Below are 25,963 nucleotides of genomic sequence, written 5' to 3'. Positions count from 1 at the left end.
TACAGTATGTGTGCGTGTCGTCGACAACGCGGAACCTTTATGACAAACATACAGCATGTGTGCGTGTCATCGACAACGCGGAACCTTTATGACAAACATACAGCATGTGTGCGTGTCATCGACAACGCAGAACCTTTACGATATAACATTTTATTTACATTTGATCTGCAAAAATATATTCGTCAATACATATAGCATGTGTGCGTGTCATCGACAACGCTGAACCTTTACGATATACATACAGCATGTGTGCGTGTCATCGACAACGCGGAACCTTTATGACAAATATACAGCATGTGTGCGTGTCATCGACAACGCGGAACCTTTATTTACATTTTATCTGCAAAAATATATTCGTCAATAACATTTTATGGAAAACATACTTAGCTGTATTAATATGGTCGTTTGCCAACCCAGTTAATTACACTTTTGAGTTCATTTCATTATTACTGTCTTCGGCAAAACCTTCGTTACGTGTTCCGTCCTTCTTTCCAATATTTCTATCATACTTTGGAAATATCGGAATAAACCTCAAAAATCTTTGACGCTTTAAACATTCTGGAATAAGTGGTTCATAAACTTCCTGTCCTTCGATGAAATTGGTAGAGTTATCAAGGGATTCTGGATTTTTCCAAGCAGCTATACCCCTTTCTTCGTCCGTACCTGAAAACATTTTTTTTTATCATTTATATTGCATTAACATGCCTAAATGGCATTATGATTTAAACTACTTTATAGCTATTGCTTTGACCCTTATCATGCTGAACACGATTAATTCTGTCTTTGCGACCAATGAAGATCACTGTCCAAATTGAAAGATGGACAAGTTCATTATAGAAATTTAGCAGGGTAAGGGTTAAAGTCATCAGAATATCAATAGTATATGGACTTCTATGTTTGTGATATAAAGAATGTAAATTTGTGTATCTCTCTTTCTTTTTGAATTAACGGTATGACGAAGGCATTTCTTATAAAGAAAAAACAATATCCCGATTCTATAAGGATTAAATGATATAGTACCTGGAATAGTATTGTCCATAAAACAGGCGATAAACCCGCCTAAGAAATTGGGATTTCCTAGAAACATCGTGATCACTTGATCTAAGTCACGATTACCTGAAAAATGATACAAAAATATAAAGTTATGAAGTTAGTAAGTGCGTCTGTATGTTTAGAATTCTGCAGGGTAAATTGTTCCCAAATAATCGCACAATGTTGGCCGTTGGAATGATACTCTCAGAGTTTAAAGAAGCAAAACTTTTGACGTTCTGTCATCATCTGTTGTGAATATCAGCAGTAGTATGTTTGGTAACAAAAAAGATGTACAACGACCACCTTTAATTTTTAACGTTTTGTATCACAATTTACGGTATGTAACGAAAATGATGCAATAGATGAGTGCATTAATAAAGAAAATTTATGCTTGTCGTATCCGAAACAGTCATTTTTATCAAAAGATTATAGACATTTGACATGTCGGCATTTTAAAAATCTCACAGCGTAAACGTGGTTAGTTTTTGGTTACTTATAGATATATAGAAGTACAACGCTCTAAAAGGTTGCATTTGTTGTTCAAATATGTCAAAACATGGCTCTGCTACATATCAAATTTGATTCCAATATGTTTTTATTATAAAAGATGGATGCGCAAGTATGATGCCAAATAGTAAGTGTCTCGTGGAATAATACAGGAGCGCGTGGAAGTCTAGCGAGTTATTTTGAAAGCATAATAATGGATTTAAGCTGAAGGAATCAAGTGTAACACCGTTCTGCTATAATTTTTAATTCTAAAATGTCCTTTGTATATAAAAAGTTTATCAAATATAGCGGTACATTTTCTTTATCATAGCCTATATTGCGTCAAACAATATTTAGACGTGACATATATACTGCCGTATTTTTAATAAAAATATAGAATAAAAGGCAAAAACTCTAATTTAAACAGTTTTGGGTTTCATGTATTTAGGTTTTAATTTTGTTAAAAGGTAAATGTTAACATTCATAAAAATAACTATTAAACCTGTATCAATTACACTTCCATTTTTCTCCATCCAGGTTGGTACGAGAAAACCGACGAACACGGCTGTCCCAATGATTGACAGATTTCTTGTTGATGCCAGATCTATTACGTTTAAATTAGATAAATTCACGCCAACAAAAACCCCTGAAAGACAGAAAATTCTGTATCAAACCAATATTTTGACTAACTTTTACTAAATGAAAAAATACTATTATTGTTCTTTGAATCATATCCATACTTCGCTTGTAAAATACTGTTTAGAAAAGTACTCTCCGATATTGTACTATTATTTCTTTGACCAGTCCTGACTTCGACCGTGATAAACTGAGCACAGAAAATGAGCTTAACACTCCATAATAAAATAATTTATGGCTGTACAATATCTCCCCGAACATTGACCCCGTGCTGTTATATTTTCTGATCCTTTTGGGATAATAAAGTTATAAAGACGTACTAAGCCAGTGCAATGGGACGTTGGATGTTGCTTATTTCATTACCTGTCATAATCAAACCATGTGCTTGGTGGCGTATTATGATTCTATAGGATCTTTTTATGGCTTTATCAACTATCACAACAGCAGAATTGAAGTGCCGTGTAGCGGCCGTAGAAGTCTTACCCACAGTGTTGTTATATTTTCTTGTCCTTTTAGATCACTCACTCTGTACTATAGAACTCCGTTTAAGATGGTTCTAGTGGGCGAGATAGGTGTTGCGTACTTCATTAACCTCTCATGAACAGACTCAATTAAACCGAGTTTTTTTTTGCTTTGTTGTTTTTACGCATCCAAAGAATTATCTGATATAATAAGTTTAAATAAGAATTAAATGAGGGTGTTTTAATAAAGGTCTGACTTGGACAAAACGTCCAGATTTCAAGAGCGTTTTGGCCCAGCATGACCTTGACCCCGAATGTAAGAGAACATTTCCCAAGATATGTTCTGTGCAGTGTTGTCAAACTATTCTTATTTGATTACCATAAACACAAGCAGAACATATACAGTCGACATCGTACTTGCGACCACCTCTATTAAGCGATTTTTGTATTAAACGACCAGTCAAAATCCCTCCCGAACGTTTTCAGTATATAAATTCATTCCATTAAACGACTTTTTTATTAAACGACTAGCGACCACATTAATGTAGTCCCGACAGGTAAAATATTCGACAAAAGTATCTATTAAGCGACCGGGTACCAAAATTCTACCGGGCATTTCTTCATCTGTGTAATTAGCGAGTACGTTTTGCACGTGACTGAATGCAATTAATCTTTGTATCAGTCGAACTGACAAACAATCTAGCCATAAACACGGTTTGTAGACTTGGGAAAGTGTTCACGATGTTAAAACAGATTTTGAAACCATACATGTATGTTCATAATAAATACAGTTACATTAACAGTTAAAAATAACTTTCCTTTTCATCTGACTGAAATTCATTAAGAGACCATTCCATTAAGAGACCACTTCTTAGCAGTCCCTTGGGTGGTCTCTTAATACAATGTCGTATGTATAATTAAGGTATGACAAAAACATATTTGCTCTATATAAGAACCTTAGGATCAAAACAGACCTTAGAAGTGAATTAGAACTAACAATCTTACACATATACAGCACAATACATATTTGCCTAGTTATTACATTCAACTTGCAGATAAAGTCCATGCTGTATAGACTTATACCTTTCAAAAGTAATATTCAGTCAGAAAATACGAACTTAAGTTACTGGACAAGAAATTACAATATTCATTACTCTTTCTAGCCATGAGAAATTGCCTGGAAGATTATCAGATGAGTATTTTGCATCTATGATTGACAGTAATACATGTAACAAGTTTCAATGAAATTGGGATTTGGATAAGAAAGGTATGTACTAGATAGGAAAGTGTAGTCCATAAGTGAGCCGCACCATGAGAAAACCAACATAGTGCATTTGCGCCCTGCCCGTGGTTCGAACTTACAACCCTGGGATTCTCCCTTCTGAGCTAAGTGAGAAGGTCGACTTATTTTGTAATGACCTTGGAGGTAGGGTCCTACATGTACACTGCACTCCACAACGTTGTAATAATTACTTATACCAAGGTAATACAATTAAAATTTTGATGCAGAGCGTCAAATCGCCGGTGAACAGAATTTACAATAAGGTAAAAAATTCACGAAATTTAATGATATACATATACTCCATATCAACAACATTTATCACGTGATCCGAAACAGGTAAACAGAGAGTTTCCCAGCCAGTGTGTTTATATACATACCACATGTACATATTGCAAATATTAACTAGTTTTATCTTGAATAAATAACACACAAAATTTAATTAAGTTTACATGAAAGTACATATTTTTTATTTACCCAGCAATACAGCTACATTGTCCTTCAAGAACGTTTGATTCTTTAAGACAATGTATGTAGTAATTCATTTTTCCTCTGACTTCGACAACATTTAGAAGGAATTTATTGTCTGTTTTACAAACGCATCGCGCACATAACGTACAATAAAAAGATGCATCCTTTTTCAAAGACCCTGTTTTATTTCCTCTTTCTTTTTTGTAATCAGATATATTTTAGAATTCCATTTAATTTTTACTCCAATTCATTGAACTACTACTAGAGGCCATTTCTGAAATTATCTGCAGAATGTTGTAAAAACTGTGTAGGTTAAGGGTCTAATTGTTTTTTATTTTAGCAAGTGATTAGAAATAGATTAAATGTGGTTATTAATGGTTGTAAACCCATTGTAAAAACATTCTCCCTGCAGTGTACATGAGAATGTTTACCTGTTTCAGATCACGTGACAGGGCTATACGGAGTATAGGGATAAGTTCTTTATACATTTTTCCTACTTTCCTAAAAAGCTATCTTTTGAAATAATAAAAATCTTATGCAATGTTCAGCTCTTAATTCCTTTATGTAAGCCTTTCATTAACTGCCTTATTTTTCTTTTATTTACAATATCATTGTTTCATTGTCACATTTTAATAACTTCTCCTACCAGCTGCAGAATCCTAAAGCTTGTCAAATATAGTCGCCGGTTTCTACCGGCGAATAATGATATAAAGTTATCACCGAGACAATAAGGTGTTCGGACACAGTCATTGAGGTATTTAGACGGATGGACGTCGTTGTTAAAATCGTTTCCGCAAAATGGCTTGGTCAAAATTATAAATGGCCGATATGGCACTGGAGCTGGTTACTGTCAAAATGATGTTCTCAAAATGTTACATGGAATTTAAAACGAACAAATTGTTCAATATGTTAATTGTACAATTTCAAGACGTAAGACTATACCAATAATTGTGATGAGAACCCCTCCCAGTACAGGATATGGAATACTGATGATTACTGCAGACACCTTGGCAAGAACTCCGAGCGCAACATACATACCCGACATGGCAATAAACACATGCCGGCTAGCCACCTGAAAACATAATCGTTGGTCAAAGCGTACTTAGATAAAAATGTAAAGATAAAGGTTTTTCGCTATTATTCTTGTGATGTCGACCTCTTACAAAAGTAACTTCAAAGCAATCAATAGTTGGTTAAAATAGCAGTCAACATTGACACAGTGATCACAGCATCCTGGTTCAGTTTAAAGTTTAAATCAGTGCATATATTGACAAATTATTACAATGCTAATACTTTGAAAGTCCAAAAAATGCTATGTACATTGCTGCGGTGACCAAGGAAGTCAAAGGTGAGGTGTGGGAAGGCTTGCAAAATTTAAAAATATCTAAAGCTATGTCCAATATTTCGATTAAAATAAATGTGTGATAAAATCTTACTCTGGTCATTCCTATGGCTCCAATATTACCGCCGTACGTTGTAGTTGCATGTCCTACACCGAACAACCCGGAAATCATGCTACAAAATCCCTCTATTGCTATACCTCTATTAATGCCGTGACTAGGAGGTGGCGGAACCCTACATATAGCCGCAGTTGCATAGTAATCTCCAATAGAATCAAGGATTGAGGTGATGGTTGCGATAAGGAATCCAATAATTGCGCTAACACTGAACAAGGGAAGTCCAAATTGTCCTAAATATGTAAACATATTCTATTCTTGTATATCATATACTGATCATGAATGTTCATATTGTTAGGAAGAAAGATAAAGTTATGAAACAAACTCTTCATAATATTTTCTTAACGCATCATTTACTTAACTATTTTATCACTAGATATTAAAATTATAGGTCGAAAATCATCTTCAAGTGTATTTAACTTGGCTAAATCTGCAACATAAACATGTATGTAGAGTTGCTTTTACAATATAATCTGATGGAGAAACATTCATTTTTTTTTTTGAAAAATGCAAATGGTATAAGCAGTAGTACGTTTTCTAAATATAGTTATACTCAAAATACAAATGCAACTGCTTATTACGCGTTTTCATAGAGGATGTACACAAATTATAAAATTTGGACATATTAAGCCAATTAAATATCGATTCTAATACTAAGTATGTATATGTATATCACATTTAAAAAAATAAATCTTCTTTTATAGCAGAAACTATCCTTTATCTTGCTGAAAAAAGAAGAACTAGAAAAAATCTAACATCACAATGAATAAAAACTTATCTTTGTGACATCTAAATTAAAGGTAGTTAAAATTGTGTTGTCTATTCACATAACAGAAATGCAAGAATCTGCAGTACATCACATATAGAATATTTCTTTTATGTTTTGAATAACAGTAACAATAGGAAGATTTGTCAATTTTACCTGGATGGGGTAAGTAGAACCATTCAGAGTCAGCTATAACATCTGCACGAGCGTCCGTGCGAGCCTTGTATTGTATATTAGTTTTATCCGTTGGGAATGCACCAGCTGCCGTCATAATACCACAAACTGCCCAACCGATCAAAATCGAAAATAAAATCTGGAAACCAGTTGAACATATTAGTTTTTATTCGTATTTCTTGCAGGTAGTTTTGACACGAACTCTTATCAAACCAGGATTAATTACATTGTGCAACGTTAATGAGTTGATACTACGCTTATCTTCTTTTTCTTTTTTGAGTGCCTTAAATCACATTTATAAAACAATACGAATACAAGTTTTTCCAGGAACATAATGTTTGATTAAATCTTTGTTTCATAATATTGAACAGATGCCACTTGTGAAATACTTCCCTTTTCGAAGAAAATGAATTGTAAAAGCCGTGTACAGATGCTAAAAATCTTGAGTATCCAGTGTAATCATGTTTTGATCATTTTAGAAATAAATATATATAAACTCACAGCGAATACTTGATGAAGTGGATACCGTATGGTATGGAACCCCTCCTTTCTTGTCCATACAGGTATAATCATTGGTTTATGTCCTAGATACATGGATAGAACCACGCCTGTTGCCCATGTTCTGTACAATTGAGGCAAAACTAATTTCAAAACCTATTACATGCACTTGTTATATTCAAAACTTATGTGTTACTTGTCAAATTTTATGACTTCTACATGAAAAGAGTTGCAATGACAAATTATTTACAGGTTTCGTATGAAACTTGAAGGAAATTCAGTAAAAACAGTTGACTTTCTACGTAAATAATAATAGAAAATTCGATAAAAACAGTTCACATTGTACATGTAGTAATTTATAGAGTATAATAATAAAACTGACTGCCAAAGTATATCGGCTTTATCAAACAATCGATTTCTTACTTTTTTAAAACAAAAACACACAAACATTAATATCTCACATAAAGGATATGCCCCAGTGAACCTCTGTATACACCATTGCAGGTTTGACAATGTACAGGCCTATCAGAAGAATGGTCGGTACAATCGTTATTGGGCCCACAAACCGTTGCAACATGCCAACAAGACCGGTCACACCGACTAGAAAATGGAGAAATCCAGCCAGAATCAGAGGCCCCATCATCTAAAATGAATTACAAAGAGATGAATATACTTTTAAACTGTATTGTACTTTAGACCTTCAGGGTAGTCGGCGTTGAAAAGCCGAAACAGAACTAAAATTTGTGTTAAGATAAGATGTGCCCGCTTTGATACTGCTATGTAACTTAGGAAACACAGTTTTAATGACATTTTAGCGTGTTTGATGCAAACTACCACAAATAACATCACATACTTATTAAGTTACTGACTTGCTCACGTCACCATTCATATCTGGTATATCACGTGAGCCTTCTTTACATTGATGCATTACTAACCTGTGCTTTAACCAGGTCAAAAGAGGATCAGATCAAAAGATAATGCTACTGTCCATAGGGACAGTCCCTATACACATATGATGCGGTCTTATTGATACTTTAAATGATAGTCCTTAAGAAATGATATATTCATACTTACCTCCCTCACGCGTATGTCAATCAACTGTTCTTGCAGATCGGCTTCAGTAATATTGTTTGAAGTGGAGTTCAAAGCTCCCGGAACTTTAAGATAATTTAGTTTAATATCATTATGTCATCAATAGCGAAACATTAAAGTTTCATTGACTTTCTTATGACTAGTTATAACTTTCTCTGTTTTAAAACACTTAAAATGTTGAAAGTATTTGTAACACCATCAAATATTGTTTGACAGGACGTATGTTTTACTTAATCGAAACAGACATTATTCAGTTGTTGAAAAAAAATTATGTGACATTGTGTAAAACAGTTTCATTTTATTATGTTTACGAAGACCTTAAACATTTTTCTATTCGTATCTCCTGTAACACATAGTTGTTTACATTGTATCTTAAAGAAATCTATTGTTTTGCTAAGGCAAAGTTAACATCCTGGAATAATTACAAGGTCAAGGTCATTATTTACAAGCCGAAGAATTTTTTTTCTAAAGTTCAGTTATTTTCAAAAATATACATCGGCTGAAATGAGGCACTACAAAATAAACCGACAATTAACTTTACATATTGCGTGATGATAATGATACTAGAAATGTTAATTATACATAAATAACAAATGAATGACCAAAATACCCATTTAAAGTTGGTTGTAAATGATCAATTGTGATCTGTCACAAAAAGGTAACAGCATCTACTTGAAGAAGTATGTATGTGTCATCAACTAATCATTATATCTTTAAGGACGCATGTGCATATAAAAGCAGCAATGGCACTGTTCTATGAATAAATAAGCACTTACACATAGTATGAATATCACATCTGCCTGGATCTATTTTATTCAACGCTATGATAGGTACGGAATAAGATCCAGATGGTCCTTGGTATACTGGAAGCCGAATTCCAAACATCACCTGTAGAAATGTTGTTACACCGGACAACAGTAATGTTGAGCTAACGAGTTTCCTTATAAATACACCATTTTCTAGAGCACAGGCGGCTTCGGCAACCAACAGTGGAAGAACGATGGACCCAACAATTGAAATGAGACTTTGCTAAATATATGAAAAGTAAATAGTATTAACATTGAACAATATGAGAATAGTGTTTTATATTTTACTTTTTAAACGTATTTACAGATATGTGAGTACTTATTACAAACACTCAGACTGATTAAATGTTCAGTGCAGTTCGGATGTGTATATAAGGCTGCACTGAAATCAAGTTTTGTGGGTTTGTGGATTTGTTGTGGAATATGCACGCTTGCCTTTTCTGCTGTGCGGTTTGCTGTAAGTGGTAATGGTGATTTGTTCGTATAAATTCTCTGTCTCGGTAATAGTTTTGTACTGCGAACATGTCGCGAAACTAATTGTGTGAATTTAATTGTTTCACCTAATGCATGCTTTTTCTATAAATTCATTAAATCTTCGGGATTCTACTTTCCGAGAGAAAATGTACAGCTTCTCTGTACCCAGACAGTACAAAAAAGTAAAATGTCATTGTTGATTTGATACGATAATAGGTACTTGAGTACATATGCAATGATATGTTTAAAATGATTAAGCGTTTGCACTGAAAAAATAAAATCATAGACTTTTTTGTTGTTATTTCAATGTAATTGAACTTTTACATTAACCTTTTTTAATTTTGTTTACTTTATACCTGCTGAATTATATGTATTTCTTAAATGTGTTTTGACAAAAATTGTTTTAGTTGAGAGAAACATGGTTTCCTGATTCACCTGTTTCACTCAATAGCGGAATTTATTCGTCACGTAAAGGTTGATAGGTCGGCCATTAGCTACACATAGCTAAGCTAATTACTATGGACTTTAAATACAAAGTGTATTTTTGTAAAATTTGTATATGTAGGCGCAGACAAATGTTTACTATATTGCTAACTGCTGTGAGTTAAAGTACTTTAAATAAGTTTCTTCAACCTGGGGGTCCTGGGTTTAAGCCCAATAGGGATCACGACCATAACAGCTCATATGACACCAGTAATGGTTTTTCAAAGTAGCGGACTAGAGAGTGGTTCAAATAAGCTTTAAACTTTTCATCACAAAATAAACTAAAAAGAGCAGAAACTGCCTTGAATACCACAATATATAATGCTCAAATGTGTCAAATTAATAGTTTACGCTGCTAAACTACTAACTTTCCTTGAAGACTTTTGAAATGTAGTCCTGTTTGGCGCCTTATAACCTATACTGTGTTGGTGCGCCGTAAAACCCAAATAAAATAAATTGAAAATATAGTACTTAAAAACCTTGATTTATACGTTAAATACTTTCATGCAAATTGATAAACAAAATAATTACCTGGAATGCAAAGAAGAGGGTGAGATAGAATGGAGGTGAATCATTGATCTTGTACAGTATTGGACACTCTTCCTCAAATTCAACATCAGTGTTATCTGTGTCAACCTCTTGTATAGTTTCCGAAATTGAACTTCTACCCGTCTGTTAATTCAGAAAATACTAGGAATAAGAATTAAGGTGAATCGGTGGTAATGTTTTTTTCGTGTGATAACACAACATGAGACAAGTAAACAGCAATTAATGTTGCATGTTTACACCATTAAACATTTACGTCATGTCACACATTTTACGACAAATACCGAAATAAGATAACAGATTTACCATTGGTGGTGCCCAGAGTTGTAGAGAAGCCACCGAGTACCTTCGATACCTTGCAGCTGCCCCACTTCCAACTGCTGTAGAATTCCGTTTTCTAGCATTGTGCATGTTGTTCATCATATTAGGAAATTCATTTGGCACATTGACATCAGTTGTGCTGTTGATCCCCGGCCCAGTTGAACGACGTAATACTCCACTCTGTATGCTTTGTTTTCGGTCGTTAATTGACGCTTGCATGTTTTTGGCGTTTCACTTTCCTAACCTTAAATAGAATAGGAAAATTGCAAGATGTATACAATAAATATCACTAGACAAGACAATCTTAGAAACTGTTTTGTCAAGGGGAGTTTGTTTTTGTGCTTTTGCGAAAAAAAAGGGAAGAAATTCGAAATGCTAACAACATTGCAGAAAAGGACACTTTATTGCTGCTTTAGGTAGACAAGTATAATGATAAATGAATGTGATAACAAGAGTAAAAATGTAATCAACTGCATAAATCTAAAAGTATCATCATAAAATACTTAAAATAAAATCATGAAAGAATATGTCTTGAAAACAACACTCCTTAACCCCTCTCATGTTCCTATATAGATAAATTACAACCTGCCAGGTGAATCCTTTTCAGACGTAAAAATAACAGCAGAAACGCATTGAAAAACACAGACATGCTTATGTACAGATATATAAATCTAAACCCATGAAACCATGAACGTATGTACTTGATGCCTTTTTAGAAGCCAGAGTATCAAAGGAAAACGACAAAGGTCGAGACGAAATGGAAAAAAATCAAGTCAGTCTGTCATTAATCAGCGTTAACTGTACTTTCGATTCATTTTATCCCTAGATACACAAGACAACGCTCACAACAGGGGAACATGTCCTCCCTAGATACACAAGACAACGCTCACAACAGGGGAACATGTCCTCCCTAGATACACAAGACAACGCTCACAACAGGGGAACATGTCCTCCCTAGATACACAAGACAACGCTCACAACAGGGGAACATGTCCTCCCTAGATAAACAAGACAACGCTCACAACAGGGGAACATGTCCAAGGACCACACTCGCAGGGTATGCTTGTAATTACATCTTGTAATTTACAAGGGTTTATATTACCAACTAAGGTAAAACCAGCCTCTTATGTAATTTAAGTGAACGTTCGAAGCCTTCAATGATACGTGTTTTATCGTGTCTTTCAAAAATGTGTTTGAGAATTCTTACGAATTCTATAAGCAGTGCCCTGCAATCTCTGTAGGTAGTGTTTCACACTGCCAAGCAATACGCTCATTCATATATTCCCTTACAGAAAATTTGATATTGATGTCAAAGCGACCGGTTGTGGTATACTGGCACAATGTCAAGTTTCTTATGCCATTTAAAGGGTTTCAAAATATATGTGACGTTTCAAGCGTCATGTTGTATTAAGGATTATGTTATACATTAAATACTAATGTTTTTACTCTATTTTGGTAAGGAAGGTTGCTATCTCTAATAGTATATTTATGCGTATATACAATGTATCTAGTACTTTCGTGTATACAGAACGTATAGCAAGTCCATGCCTAGTAGAATGCATCAAGGCTGTATGTCTGCAGTGACTGTAAAATATATAGACAAATAATACAATCCATATTTAGTCTAATGCATCACGGGTGTATGCCTCCAACAGCACACAATGAAGCAGGTATGTTTACTACTATTAAGTGCACCAAAGTAACGGGGTCAGTATTTTTTTTTTTAAAACATGAAATAATGTCTTAGGACTGAAAAACGTATCTCTTTCTTTTTTTATGTGAAAACAACACAATGAATGGCTTAATCATGCGAAATTACATCAGTTATATCAGTAAAGAAATATATTCTTCCGCCAAAAGCAAATAAAAATTTTGGTTTATGTGTTTCATTGAGCAAAGATTAATCCAAAATTGACCGTTTCTTAATATCTTTGTAGAAAGTTTACTCTCAAAGGCTGCGTTGCATCTTTTTAACTTAAGCAACATTCTTTTTGTGCTTTATTGAGTTTTAAAGCTTGTATTTACCGTTTTCTTTATATTTAATATAGTATATTTTATAAAGTTAATGATTCCTATCCTGACTTTAGGCACAGGCTTCGCATGGCACTTGCTGCATAAATGAGGAAATAAAAAGATTTCTCTAAAAGTGTTAAATAACTGCTCAGACAAGATCTGACATGACCCTAGCCTAACTCCCTCAGCCAAGTGTGACACTGACCTTTCAGATAGAGATCTGATGTTTGCTCACAGGAATCAATCTCACTGAGGCAAGGTTATAGTATTTTCCCATTGCATGGCAAAGGTAAAATCTGGATATTAGACGGACGGACACACGCACGCATATTGCCCTCTACATCTATATGTCACAAAAATCTTGCAATTTAAAAGTGTCACTGATTGAAAGTTTGTGGTGGTGGGGATGTGAGGTGTGAGGTCAGGAGCGAGCAATTTCCTTTGGTAACATTTCATAAGGGACTAAAATATATATCATAACTACTTCATCGGCAGGGCAATATTCATCATGGCGAAATTCGGCGGGGCAACGTTCGATTGGGCGACATTCGGAGGGGCGCGTTCGGCGGGGCGCCGTTTGGTCGGGCGTCATTTGTCGTGTCGCTGCGATAGAAAGAAGTTTCAAAAAGGCACAAATCAGTCACCATATGTTAAGGATCTGACACTTCGCCAACGCTCACTTTCATGCCACCCTCCGCCTGGTTGGGTAAACCCTGTCTGACACAGACGGATAAATAAGATTTATACTGATTAAAATTGAATAAACTGGAATACGTATGAATGTATTTGATGAGTGGGTCTTTATGGTCAATAAACAAAATGTCGAGAAAGCTATATTCAGTACAATCCTATATAAAGTATTATTATCTACAACATATTTTACAGAAATTTTGAAATGTAGCATGAAAAACGAATTACCTTACACATTTATCCACAAAACTGCTAAGATATAAAATGGGATCAATTGTAACCTTTCAGCTCTGTCTCTTCCACGGCTGCTGGACACCTATGACCATGACTATGCATAGACGACTGACAACTTAATGTACCATTAGATAGGTTTAATTACACGCTGACCTTTTGACCAGATGGAGATATGCTTAGACTCAATACAATATGAATTTTTGGCATATTAAATTAAATTTCATTGAATTTGAGTAAACAACGTTAAAATAATAATGCAACAAACAGCACTTCATTTATGTAATACACCTGCGGATATCTCTTAATTTTATTTCAGTACTTGTAACATGTGTAAATGTTGAGTTCTGATCAACCTGGGGCTAGCGGGCGTGGACAGTAGCTAGCATTTCCACTACAGTCCATGAACAGGCTCAATCAAACCGAGCCTGCAACATTTTTCTTTTATGTGTCGGCGACCTGTGGTTTTCGACATTTTCTTTTCGTTTATGTAATACAGACATTTGAAGTTATTTGAATTACAAAGCAGATGCACCTAGAAATATCCTTTGTCTCTAACATTTTGTTTTTCGTTTAAAAGTTAAAATTCTTTTTCAGCAAAGAAGAGATATGTTTTTCATTGTATTATTTTAAATGGCATCATACATACTGCATGTTAACAATTTAAAAATCAAAAGGTAAGGGTAGATTTTCTAGAAGCACAGTGTACCCCAAACACAGCCAAAGAGCCATGCATCGCAAAGTAGACCCACAACAAATAAAAAACTGTAACGGAAAAACATAGCAGACGGGCTGCTTCAAAAATCCAACAATAAGTACATTTTAATCCTTTGCAAAATATGAAAATGAGTACAAAGAGGAAGCAAAAAGGAATAGTTTAGAATCCGGTCAACAAAGATTTGAATGAAGTTTATTATCTTCATAAACGACTAAGTGCGTTTTACTTGTACCTTGCCTCGCATTAATTAATGGTTGATTTTATGATAAAATGATCAAACACCCCACAGCGATATCACTGCAATCACGAGTCGTTTAACCAGATTTGTTTCTGTTTTTTAAATTGCATTATTCGCATCTAGATGGTGATTTTCGCGCACATAATAGTTCAAATAACAAATCAAAGCGATTTTTGTCAAAAATATCTGTTCAGTTGGACGTTTGATAAATGAAACAGGCTGCCGGAATTTGTTTCGTTGGCGTAGTGTCATGTGACTTTCTCATCGTCACGTAGTATCTTGATATCGCTGTGAGGAGCTTTTAAAATGATATGATATGATCACTAATTATATTGTTAAAATGCCCATACATTGATGAAATGAACAAAACTCTCTGCAACAGTTTGATATAATGTGTTGATCATTATTGCGTGTACATATAATTTCATTTGTATGTATGAACAGTAAATGTTCAAGTGAGACTCCAAATAAAATGCCTGTTCTGTTCTGTTCTGTTCTGTTCCGATAAACCGCTGAGTAAAATACAATAACAGCAGCAGAATTCAGTTTCTTCGTGTCAAGAATATGTATAGAGTTACGATTTAAAATACAAATGCGCATCCTCCGTTCTTTACTCATTAAAATGTTATTCAAACATGTAAAATTCAGATTTGACTCAAATATATTGCTTTCTTACTGTAATTACCAGTTGACGGTGCCCTACCTAAATATGCACAGGACTTAGGCACAGTTTTGCAAACAAATATAAATTGAGCCGTGCCATCCGCGCAGTCTGGTCAGGATCCATGCTGCTCGCTGTCAAAGCCTATAGCAATTAGAGGAACCATTAGCGAACAGCATGGATCCCTGACCAGACTGCGTGGATGCGCAGGCTGGTCTGGATCCATGCTGGTCGCAAAGCCCACTATGTTGGTTTTCTCATGGCGCAGCTCAAATATAAATTAATGTTATAAATCATACATTGAGTTTTCATATTAAATTTCAATTTCTAATTGATGCATCCATTTTTAGCAAATGTTCATAAAGGAAAATCCATAAACACCTGTTCCGCAAACTGGTTGATGTAGGGATTACTCATAATTATTAGGGATAGAATATTTAAAAGATGCTTCAAATATGCAGTTAACTAGAAAAAAACTTCTTCAAAATAATTTATAGTCCGTGAGAACTTATTTCATTGCCTTTGACCGTTGTTTAAAAAAACAATTCTCCTTGAAAATACGAAAATATGCGGAAAATGTTCATGGAAAAATGTTATACATCTTTGCCAGCTGATATATTTCATTGTATTAATAAAAAAAGACATAAAAGGACATTTATGTAAGCAAACACTTGCTTCGATTCCCTCCAGCCGTTCATATATGCGCACTGATATGTAAAATTTACGTTTTTATAAAACCACCATCTGAGACTAACTACTGGTTTTACAGCTTATGTTGTTATTGTAGTGCAATCTTTATTTATTAAACTTAACATATTCTTTTTTATTTAACTATGTAATGATAGTCAAGAATGGCACTAATTTGACTGGTTTTTGTTTATTCATAGTAAATGCACTATTTAAAATCATATTTGTCGTATGTTGTCATAAGGTTGGGTACTGCTGCTATTGTTTTTTTTTCTATAGACTTCCATTATAAGGAATGACCAAGTTTCCCCCCACCCCACCTCCCTCACATACATACACACACACTCCAGCCCATCACCCCCGTAATTGAGACATGACCATTAAAATGTGATTCTTTCAGTAAGACGGCATTTCAGACACATTAAAATAGCATTTTATATAGGCTTATCAAATCCTTTTTCTTCATTTTTTTTCCATACAAACCTACCCCCTTTGTTGGATGGCATTTAGAGGCAAACTTCCCACTGACACCTACTATTCCAAATAGAGAGAATTCTAAAGGCATGCGTTCAGCCAGACACTCGTAAAATATTCCAAATTTCACAGAAAACATCGTATTGCTTGATTTTGACACAAATTTTATGATTGCAAACATTACCTTTTTGTCCAATCAGCTTACTTCTCACTGACTCTTACAGGCCTCCCTACACTTTTTTCAACCAATCCAAATCCGTATTTCAATTCCAACGCTTGACCATAAGGACCTTGTTAAAAATATACAAGAACTGCTCTGATTAAGGCTGCAGAGCTTAGCTTGGTTTTATAAGGAAGACTTTCCGCTCAAGAAAACCATTAATTCTTGAAAATAAATTTCTTTGGAAACGAAACCTTTCTTGTATAAATTTTATCTTGTTTTCAATCCATAGTTTCATTTTGTCTAACCGTATTATTGCTTATTTAGTGATGACCACGTAAGTTCTATTCATCATTTGTTACATATGTTCAATTACCCAGTGGCGATGTAACAATATCCCCTTCTAAATACTTCATTCACACCTTATGCACTGGCGCCAGATCAGAAAGAAAATGCCTCTGTACATGTTATATATCCTACCCCTAGGTATTCTATAAGAACCATGGTCGTGAACGGGAAAATATACTAACCCGTTTCAATCGCGCATTTCATACCTAAAACACGCAGTGGGGTAAATGTGTACTATGGATATCAAACAAGTGGTATTTTATGTTCCATTGTGTACCGGTCACATTTTTCAATACATCTTATCTTAGAAAAACAACGCGTAGTTTATAGTAATTTCAACATTACACAAAAAACTTGCTTGAACTTCCCTGGTGAAGTTCCGTTCTAGATTACAAAACCATTCTGATTGGCTGTTGTAAAAATGTATGTCAATCGTCATTTTACTACACGTGTTCGCTAAAATGTGAAAATGCAGCAAAATGTGCAAAATGAATAAAATATACAGAACAGATGCAGGCCAATGTACGATTTCAAATTAAATATCATATAAAAGATGAATTTCATTCATCATTTCGAGTTTTAGTGTAAAATTGTGATTTTTTTAAAAATCTGTTTTTGTTTGTTTACGTTTCGCCAAACATGTGCGCACTGCCGTGACCTCTAGACCGGATGTTCATTAGGGAAGTTCAAGCAAGTTTTTTCTGTAACGTTGACGAAAGCATAAAATATGTTGATAATCTCAGTAATATGGAATATTGAGACAATGTGACTGGTACACGATGGAAGATAAATTATCGCTTGTTCAATATACTAGGTACCCATTCACCGAACTGCGCGTTTAAGTTGAGAAATGTACGATTGAAACGGGTTAGTGCACTTTTCCGTTCATGACCATGGTTCTTATAGAATACCTAGGGGTAGGGTATAACATGTACAGAGGCATTTTCTTTCTGATCTGGCGCTAGTGACCTTATGTTGATGTTTAATTTCTTCTGTATACTATGTTATATTTATATTTGGAAGTAAGCGTTCATATATCAGAAGAGATTGTTTATGCACTGGTGTAACCATGTAAGGTTTTGACACTAACGGTTACCGGTTTGTGTTTATTGATTATATTCTACAATATATTACAACCCTTACCTTGCTAAATTTCTATAATGAACTTATCCATCTTTCAATTTGGACAGTACCATTAACTGTTAAAAGGGATGCATACCAAAAAGATACTGACTGAATAGCGAACAGTGTAGATCATGATCAGACTGCACGGATGTCGCAAAGGCAAAATGAATCATGTCCAGCATGATAAGGGTAAATTTAAAGCAAAAACAAAAACCTGTAATGGCGCGCTCTTATTAAATATAGGTAATCAATGGAACACAGTCGTGTCAACGAGCGTGTTTTATTTATAGTGACAATACAAGTGAACTAAAAATAACTTTGTTATCAACCCTGACCATTTCTAGCGTGGCATTTTAAACAGAATATTATGCAAAAAAACACTTACACGTACAAATTAAGTTAAAGAACTCTTAACAAAATGAACAGTGAATGGTTTTATTATGATGTCCCTTATACGTATATTGATATCCACAAGCGCTCGTCAAGATTATGCTATGGTGGAATTAATCTAGTCGTTTCTAAATGCAGATTTTTCTCTAACACAGAAAGATGTGTAACACAACTAGAGTACCTTAGAGGATATGACAGTATTCGACGTTCAAAGGCACAAGAAAAGTGTTATTTTTGTTAATATTTGTATTTTAAAAACCTCTCTCATATAATTATAAGTACGTCCGATACGTTCAAATAAGTATGTAAGTAAACAAGCAAGCAAGCAAACAAACAAAAAACAAGCAAGTAAGTAAGCAAGTAAGCAAGCAAGTAAGCAAGTAAGTAAACAAGCAAGCAAGCAAGTAAACAAGTAAGCAAGTAAGCAAGCAAGTAAGCAAGTAAGGAAGGAAGGAAGCAAGCAAGCAAGCAAACAAACAAACAAGCAAGTATGTAAGCAAGTAAGCAAGCAAGTAAGGAAGCAAGCAAGCAAGCAAGCAAGCAAACAAGCAAACATGCAAGCAAGCAAAAAAGTGATTCTTTGATTATAGTGACATGTGCATAATGATTAACATGTAACATGACAATACAAAACATACAATAAATACACCCGGCCCAATGGGCCTGGAAGTCGCTTTCAAACATAAAACGTGTTATAATTTCATATGATAAAAGTGCTAACTAAAGATATCATTATATCTCTGACAAACTTTAGTACATATACAAAATTGACCCGAAAATAATCAACAAATGTATGCATTAGAAATACATTGGCGATTCGATGCTAAATAATACAGCAAACTTGGAAATAGTAAAAAAACTTCACTCCGTTAGATGCAAAATGAGTACATGCAAACTGATTTTTTCCTTTTTAAATATGCTTTTACAAGATACTTTGCAACTTTCCTTGGACTATTTTTCATTAAATGCCTTCTGAAGACCTCGCGTTATATTGAACAGAGTAGCTATCGTTTAATTTTACAATAGAAATCTCGGATCATATTTTTATCACAAAGTTTAGAGTCTCTGTTCCGGGGCTTAGCGTCCAGTGTCTACTCGCAGTTATTGGTACATATACTATAAGCCATATTGAATACTTTTTAACAAACGGTTATCGTCTAAGGGTGGACGGATAGCTCAGTGGTTTGCACACTGGCCTTCCAATCCTGAGGTCGGGGTTCGATCCCTGGCAGCTCCTCGGGAATTTTCAGAAACGCTTTTCAGTGTTTCCCACCCAACTAGAGGTGTACTGATCAGGAACCCAGGCAATCCTTGCGTGTATCAGTGCTATACACTGGGCACGTTAAAGAACCAGGCTGTCTATTCGAAACGAATATAACAACATTGATCACACCGAGCCCAAGGTCATTCACCTCTTTCACTAGGTCATTCACCAATATGGAGAATAGCGTGGGTGACAAGTTGTCTCCCTGTTTCACTCCGGTTTTGCAGCAAACCAGTATCAGTGTATTTGTTATTTACACATGTTTTTGAACGTTGGTATATGTTCTACAAAGAATTGTACATCATCCGAACTACATAGTTAAGCAAAAGCACATGTCTATCGTGTTTTTATTGACAACAAGAAAATTCAAAATATAAATCGTTGTATGGTCAGACAACACTGTATTTCATTCATTATATCACAAGCTATTTCATATTATTTAAAATGCAAACGTATAATTATATTTATATAGTTACGGAAACAAACAAGCATGTATAGTTTCGTGTTTAAAGAAATAGATGGGAATTTGTATTTTTTGCCCTTTTTGAAGATATTACGCATTGCTGTACCACTCTTGAAATATTTTATTCTCATACCATTCTTAGTAAACAAAAAGAACATATTTATTAAAAACTTGAATATCCTCTATTGCCTATACAACATCAGAAAAAATGTACAAATAACTCAACTAACCCGGGCAAATCGCTCCGTACTACTAATCTTGAAAGTAACGCTGCACATAAAGTTATTTTGTGTCGTCTGCTTCAAAACACACTTTGAGAAAACTCCAGGAGTTTGGTAGATATCAGAACTATGCTGCTAGTCTTTACTTTGTTTGGTGGTTATGTTGATAGATGCCATTTATCACTGTAACTTTAAGGGAGTTACACCATAGCAAAACATTGAAGTATAGCACAACGAGTTTATGAGGTAAGTATTTAATACGTAGATATAAGTGCCTTTATATTATAATAATTCCAACATATCGATTCAAACAATTTGTTTGACAAATCTCTTTTTTATCACGCATATTTCAATGTTGCTGTCATAGGGTAACATCATAATATAAATAAATAAAATGAATAAAGTGGTTGTTGTTTTTCATTGTACATTCCTTTATATCGTGAAATGGTAGCTTTAAGATATATAATTCATCATACAGTATTTGCATTACTTCCCCTTTAGCCTATATATCACCCTTACAAAATAGTTCTCTTATTTTTATTACATTCCTTTCTATTAATCCATGCTAACCGTGCACTTATGCCCTCAAACTCCAACACAGTGTTACTTCCCCTTATCGGTACAGTAGACACTGCCACCACGTATAAATTGGGCTGCATTTCAGCCGTGTTATACTTTTCATTATTTTATTTTTGCTGTACAAAGTTTTTTCTTAGCAGTTAAATACTATGTATTTTGCTTGCAAAACGAGCAAAACACTAAAAAATAATGCAGAAATACTAAAACTACTTCCGAAGTTTTTCTGGTGTTGTGACGCGCACCTGCTAAAAATGTAAACAATGAAATTACTTGACGGTATTTTATGTACAGCTGTAAGAGAATTTGACGAATGGCATATTGCAAAATATAGATACATTAAATAATTTCATTATGTTCTTAAAGGCTGTGACATAAATGTTAATTTGCCTGTAGACTATGGCAAGCATTTGATTTACCAGGCGTTGCCAAGCGTGTCGGATCACATGGTTGTACCATCGTCACGTGATTTGCTTGAAGGTTTGACAAGGTTGCTATGCCCTTATGAATCGATAATATACACAAACTTGTGCAATGCATCAATGCACTTGCAATATGATTATCCGTCTATAAGGATATGTACTTATTTACAAAATAAATTATCTTGATGTTGTTTCATTTGGTTCGACCCTACAAATATTTGACGGAGACCCCTCAGCCGTGAGCCATAAAAATGTAGATATCAGTACATTTAAACTACTTTAAGTCAGTACAAAGTCACAACTTCGTCATTGCGTAAATGCCGAAACCGGTAGTAGTTATAATTAAAACGGGGTTAACTTTGTTGTTATAATCTGCGTTATTATGTAACAATGCATTTCGTTATTACCAAAAATAAAGAAAATGTTTATTGATATACGGAAAAGAGTTTCATGGCAATACAATAAGAAAATGAAATTAATAATTTATTAACACTGAATCACATTTAGAAACAACGCAGACAAACAGTATCATTACTTAGTCTGAACACTGATATCTTTGTAAAATTAAAATATTGCATAGCAGAGCATCCTGACTTTAGATAGTATTTCTAAAGGAACCATTAGTATATGGTAGGAAAAGAAGCTGGAAGATAAATTGTTGTGTAAAATATAATGTTGCAGTAACTAAAATCTATCAGAATACAATGCAATCAAGCAAACAAATACCTACTAGTCTTGGTTTGACGGAATCTTTTATAAGGACATCTAATTAAATTTCGCATGAGCACATTTTCTTGAAAATATCTTTTGGGAAAATGATAAATAAGACTGAAAAAAAGGTTAACTTTGTTTCAAAACTGGACCTGCCTGCTCTTTCTTATTTCATCTCATTTATAAAAGTATTTGCATTTATCTAATACATTACTTTTATTATACTTTTTTTCTGTATTGACAATATAGCGACGATTTGTTTCCATTGCGCATGAATATTGAAAAGCTTACCAGTGATGGCTTAAGACATTTTCTATTCATTTTCTGGCGTTTTAAAATGGTAATCACTAATTTAAAAGAAATCATATTTAGTTTTTCTGTCTGTTTTGCTGTCATGACATAAAGGAACAACAAGTTTTTCATTAAACAGGACAACTGTAAGAAAACTGTGCAATGGAAAAACGTGTTTGATTCGTATCGTAATGCATTGTACATGTATGGTGCATTTCAAACGGAATCGGAAGCAAAAGATTATACATTAAAATTAATTGTACCACTCGAAATATTATAAAATATTCTTTATCAAAGAAACAGGGGTAATTACAAAATAATATCAATGATGGAACTGACTAAGAATTAACAAAAATAAAATCCTTCAATAGTTCAATGTAAAATAGTGACCGGAAAGATATCGGCAAGTCGCTATCACTATTGAAATCACAAAACGCGATAGAATCAATTCACTGTAGATCTTAGGAAATGCCTATGTTTTTTTCTTTATATATGTAGAGTAAGTTTATCTAAAAATAACCTGTTCTTGAAGGAATGTAGTTTGGTACGAACAATCCAAACATTTTGGGTTTGTCGGGCTTAAAACACAGTCAAGCATCAATGAAGCCGTATAAACCCGAATAAGTCACAAATGTACTTCACCTAACCTCTTCTGTTTGTAAGTATTTTATATATGTATATATAATTATATGAAAGTTTCATATCATTGGCCTGTCCCACAACGGAGGCCGATTTCCATAACGATGGCCGATTCCGCAACGATGACCTATTTTTAAACAAATTTCCACAACAGTGGCCGATTTTTAACAGAAATCTGTATCTTTCCTATATACCAGGTCAATCTCACCTAGGCCTCCCAAATTTAAAACTACGTCGACGTCGAAACTTCGTGACACAAAAACTACTTTTCATCCCTGGATCCGCCCATGTATTAACGGGAGAAAAATCGTGTGCAAACAAGCCAATTCACTGCTGTTAATACATGATTTTTATTTTTAAATGCTTTGCCAAAGATGTAATTCTACGCAGACTGACATCTGGCATCTGCGTCTTGTTTCTTCCGTAATAACCTCTTTTTGTAGCATAAAAGATGCAATCTGTCAATTTTTGTCGATAACCGTGAATGTATTGAATTGTGTGTAACTTGTGCGATTGTTTGTTTTTAGGAATCATATTAATGGTTTTGGGAAGTATCAGTCGGTATGTTTTTATCTAATTTCTAGCATAATTCATATAAATCTTGAAAGCTATTCACTACGTTCGTATTCATCCGTACTCGAAATGTGTTCTCACTCAGAATAACTCGAAAGTAAAGTTATTATTCTTGAAACCGTGTTTCTGTTTACCAAAATAATATTAAAAACAAGTTAAAGCATAGCAAAAGTTCCTTCTAGGGCACATCTATATAAATATAATTATAATGATCATCTTGTAAAATTTTGGTTGCAATGTCTGTTTTAAATGTTGGTCCAGGATTGGACGCAAAGACAAGACCAGTTTACTTTACTGACATATATTTGCTTTATTTTTTTTTCTGTTTTACATCATAATCATTTGATGCTGCTAACAATCTACGTCCTTGCACACAACAAACTTAGTGGTGATTGATCAAGTAATGCATGGCTATAATTTAGTAGTATCTGTCCTAAATCTAGTGTGATTCGACGCGTGAATTTGCTGCGCACAATGAGAGGGTCGCACACACATTGCATTTGAAGGTAACGACGTGTGTTAACCTTTGTGAAAAATAAGATGTTTCAACAAAGGCACTCTTCCATCCTCGGATTTAGTAATATGTAATCCGCGGAGCGCGTTCAGCCAGGGAGTCGCCTCCATTAGGAAAGAATAATTTTAACGTCAGCGGTTATTTCTAAGGTCACGGAGTTTGATTGGTCAGCTTGTAATGACAACAGTTTTCGAGGTCAGATGATCAGTCAAGTGTGACTTACCGATTCTAAGTAAGAGAAGGAACAATTATGGGTAATGTCATGTTAATTATAAAGAGAAATAAAAAAAAAAGGAAGAAAAAAAGTGAAGCAATCTTCAGTACATGCTTTTGGTAGTGTTGCTGATTTGTGGGCCCCGGTTATAGATATTTAAAACATGTTTACCGTTTCCAAGAAGAACATAATGGTACCGGTATCATAAAGCCATCACATATGAAAACAATACATCAATACGTTGTGCAAGAATAGCGACTGTGTATTAACTTCTACAGAAGCCCTTGGGATATGTTTGTGACCTCGACCTTCTGTTCCGGTCTATTCCCGTGGGGTTCTTCAGACATTTTAAAATACACAAAGAAACATGTATTATCCTACAATGGTTTTATTTCACTTCCATGTCCTGATGTGATAAAATTGCTTGAATAAAAACACTTTTCCCCCTCGAGATCTGGAGAAAAATCGTGTATTTACAAGGCAATTCACGTGAAATATCAGGGTCTATTATTTATTCGTGCTTTGGTCGCTGATCACTCACTAACGAGTGTGGCGTTAGGAGAAAGTTCGTCAATAACGTGAATGTGTCGAATCGCATGTCACCAACAATCTCGCGGGCTTCTGCAGACGTTAATACACATGAAAACGTGTATTATTCTTATATTCTTGATTAAAAACTACTTTTTCCGCCGGATCCGCCCATGTATTAACGGGAGAAAAATCGTGTATTAGCAAGGTGATTCATGTGCTGTTAACACATGACTTTTATTTTGAAATGCTTTGCCAGGGACATCTGGTATCTACGTCTTGTCGCTTCCATAATAAACTTTTTTTTGTAGCACAAAAGGTGCAATCTAACCCATAACTTATGTTTTGCTGCATCAGTTACCAACCCCAAACGCACTGAATGTATTGAATCACGTGTAACTTGTGCGATTGTTTGTTTTTAGGAATCATAGCAATGATTTTTGGAAGTATCTGTCGGTATGTTTTTATTAAATTTCTCACATATTTCATATAAATGTTGAAAGCTTGTAGTACTCATCCGTACACTAAATAAAAATGTTCGTACTCAAGATAACTCAAAAATTATTATTCTTGAAATTATATTCCTGTTTATCGACATTTTAAGTAAAAAGCGAAAGCATGGGTAATGTCCTGTTGTAATAACGAGAAAATAAAAGAAATCATTTAAAAACCTTCAACACATGCTTTTGGTAGTGTTGTCGATTTGTGGGGCCCGGTTATGGATATCTAATACATGTTTACCATTTCCAAGAACACCAGAATGGTAAATAAAAATCATAACGGAATCGTAAAGTCATGAAAACTTGGTTTTCATGTCATGTTTTACTATA

General features: G+C 34.4%; 1 protein-coding gene across 1 annotated transcript; it reads right to left on the bottom strand.

Moving 5' to 3' along the window:
* Positions 1 to 421: 421 nt before the first annotated feature.
* LOC123547689 (solute carrier family 23 member 1-like) lies at positions 422 to 11,201 on the bottom strand. Its single transcript, XM_045334953.2, has 12 exons — positions 10,968 to 11,201; positions 10,647 to 10,787; positions 9,129 to 9,381; positions 8,335 to 8,417; positions 7,722 to 7,903; positions 7,264 to 7,384; positions 6,745 to 6,901; positions 5,802 to 6,055; positions 5,308 to 5,437; positions 2,021 to 2,164; positions 1,021 to 1,116; positions 422 to 663 (listed from the first exon to the last, which is right to left on the bottom strand). The coding sequence occupies exons 1-12, from the start codon at positions 11,199 to 11,201 to the stop codon at positions 422 to 424; spliced, it is 2,037 nt and encodes a 678-aa protein (XP_045190888.2).
* Positions 11,202 to 25,963: the final 14,762 nt, after the last annotated feature.

The sequence above is a fragment of the Mercenaria mercenaria genome, chromosome 9, assembly GCF_021730395.1.
Source record: "Mercenaria mercenaria strain notata chromosome 9, MADL_Memer_1, whole genome shotgun sequence".
NCBI lineage: Eukaryota > Metazoa > Mollusca > Bivalvia > Venerida > Veneridae > Mercenaria > Mercenaria mercenaria.
The sequence above is the reverse complement of the archived record's forward strand: the minus strand, read 5'-3'. Positions and strand labels throughout refer to the sequence as shown.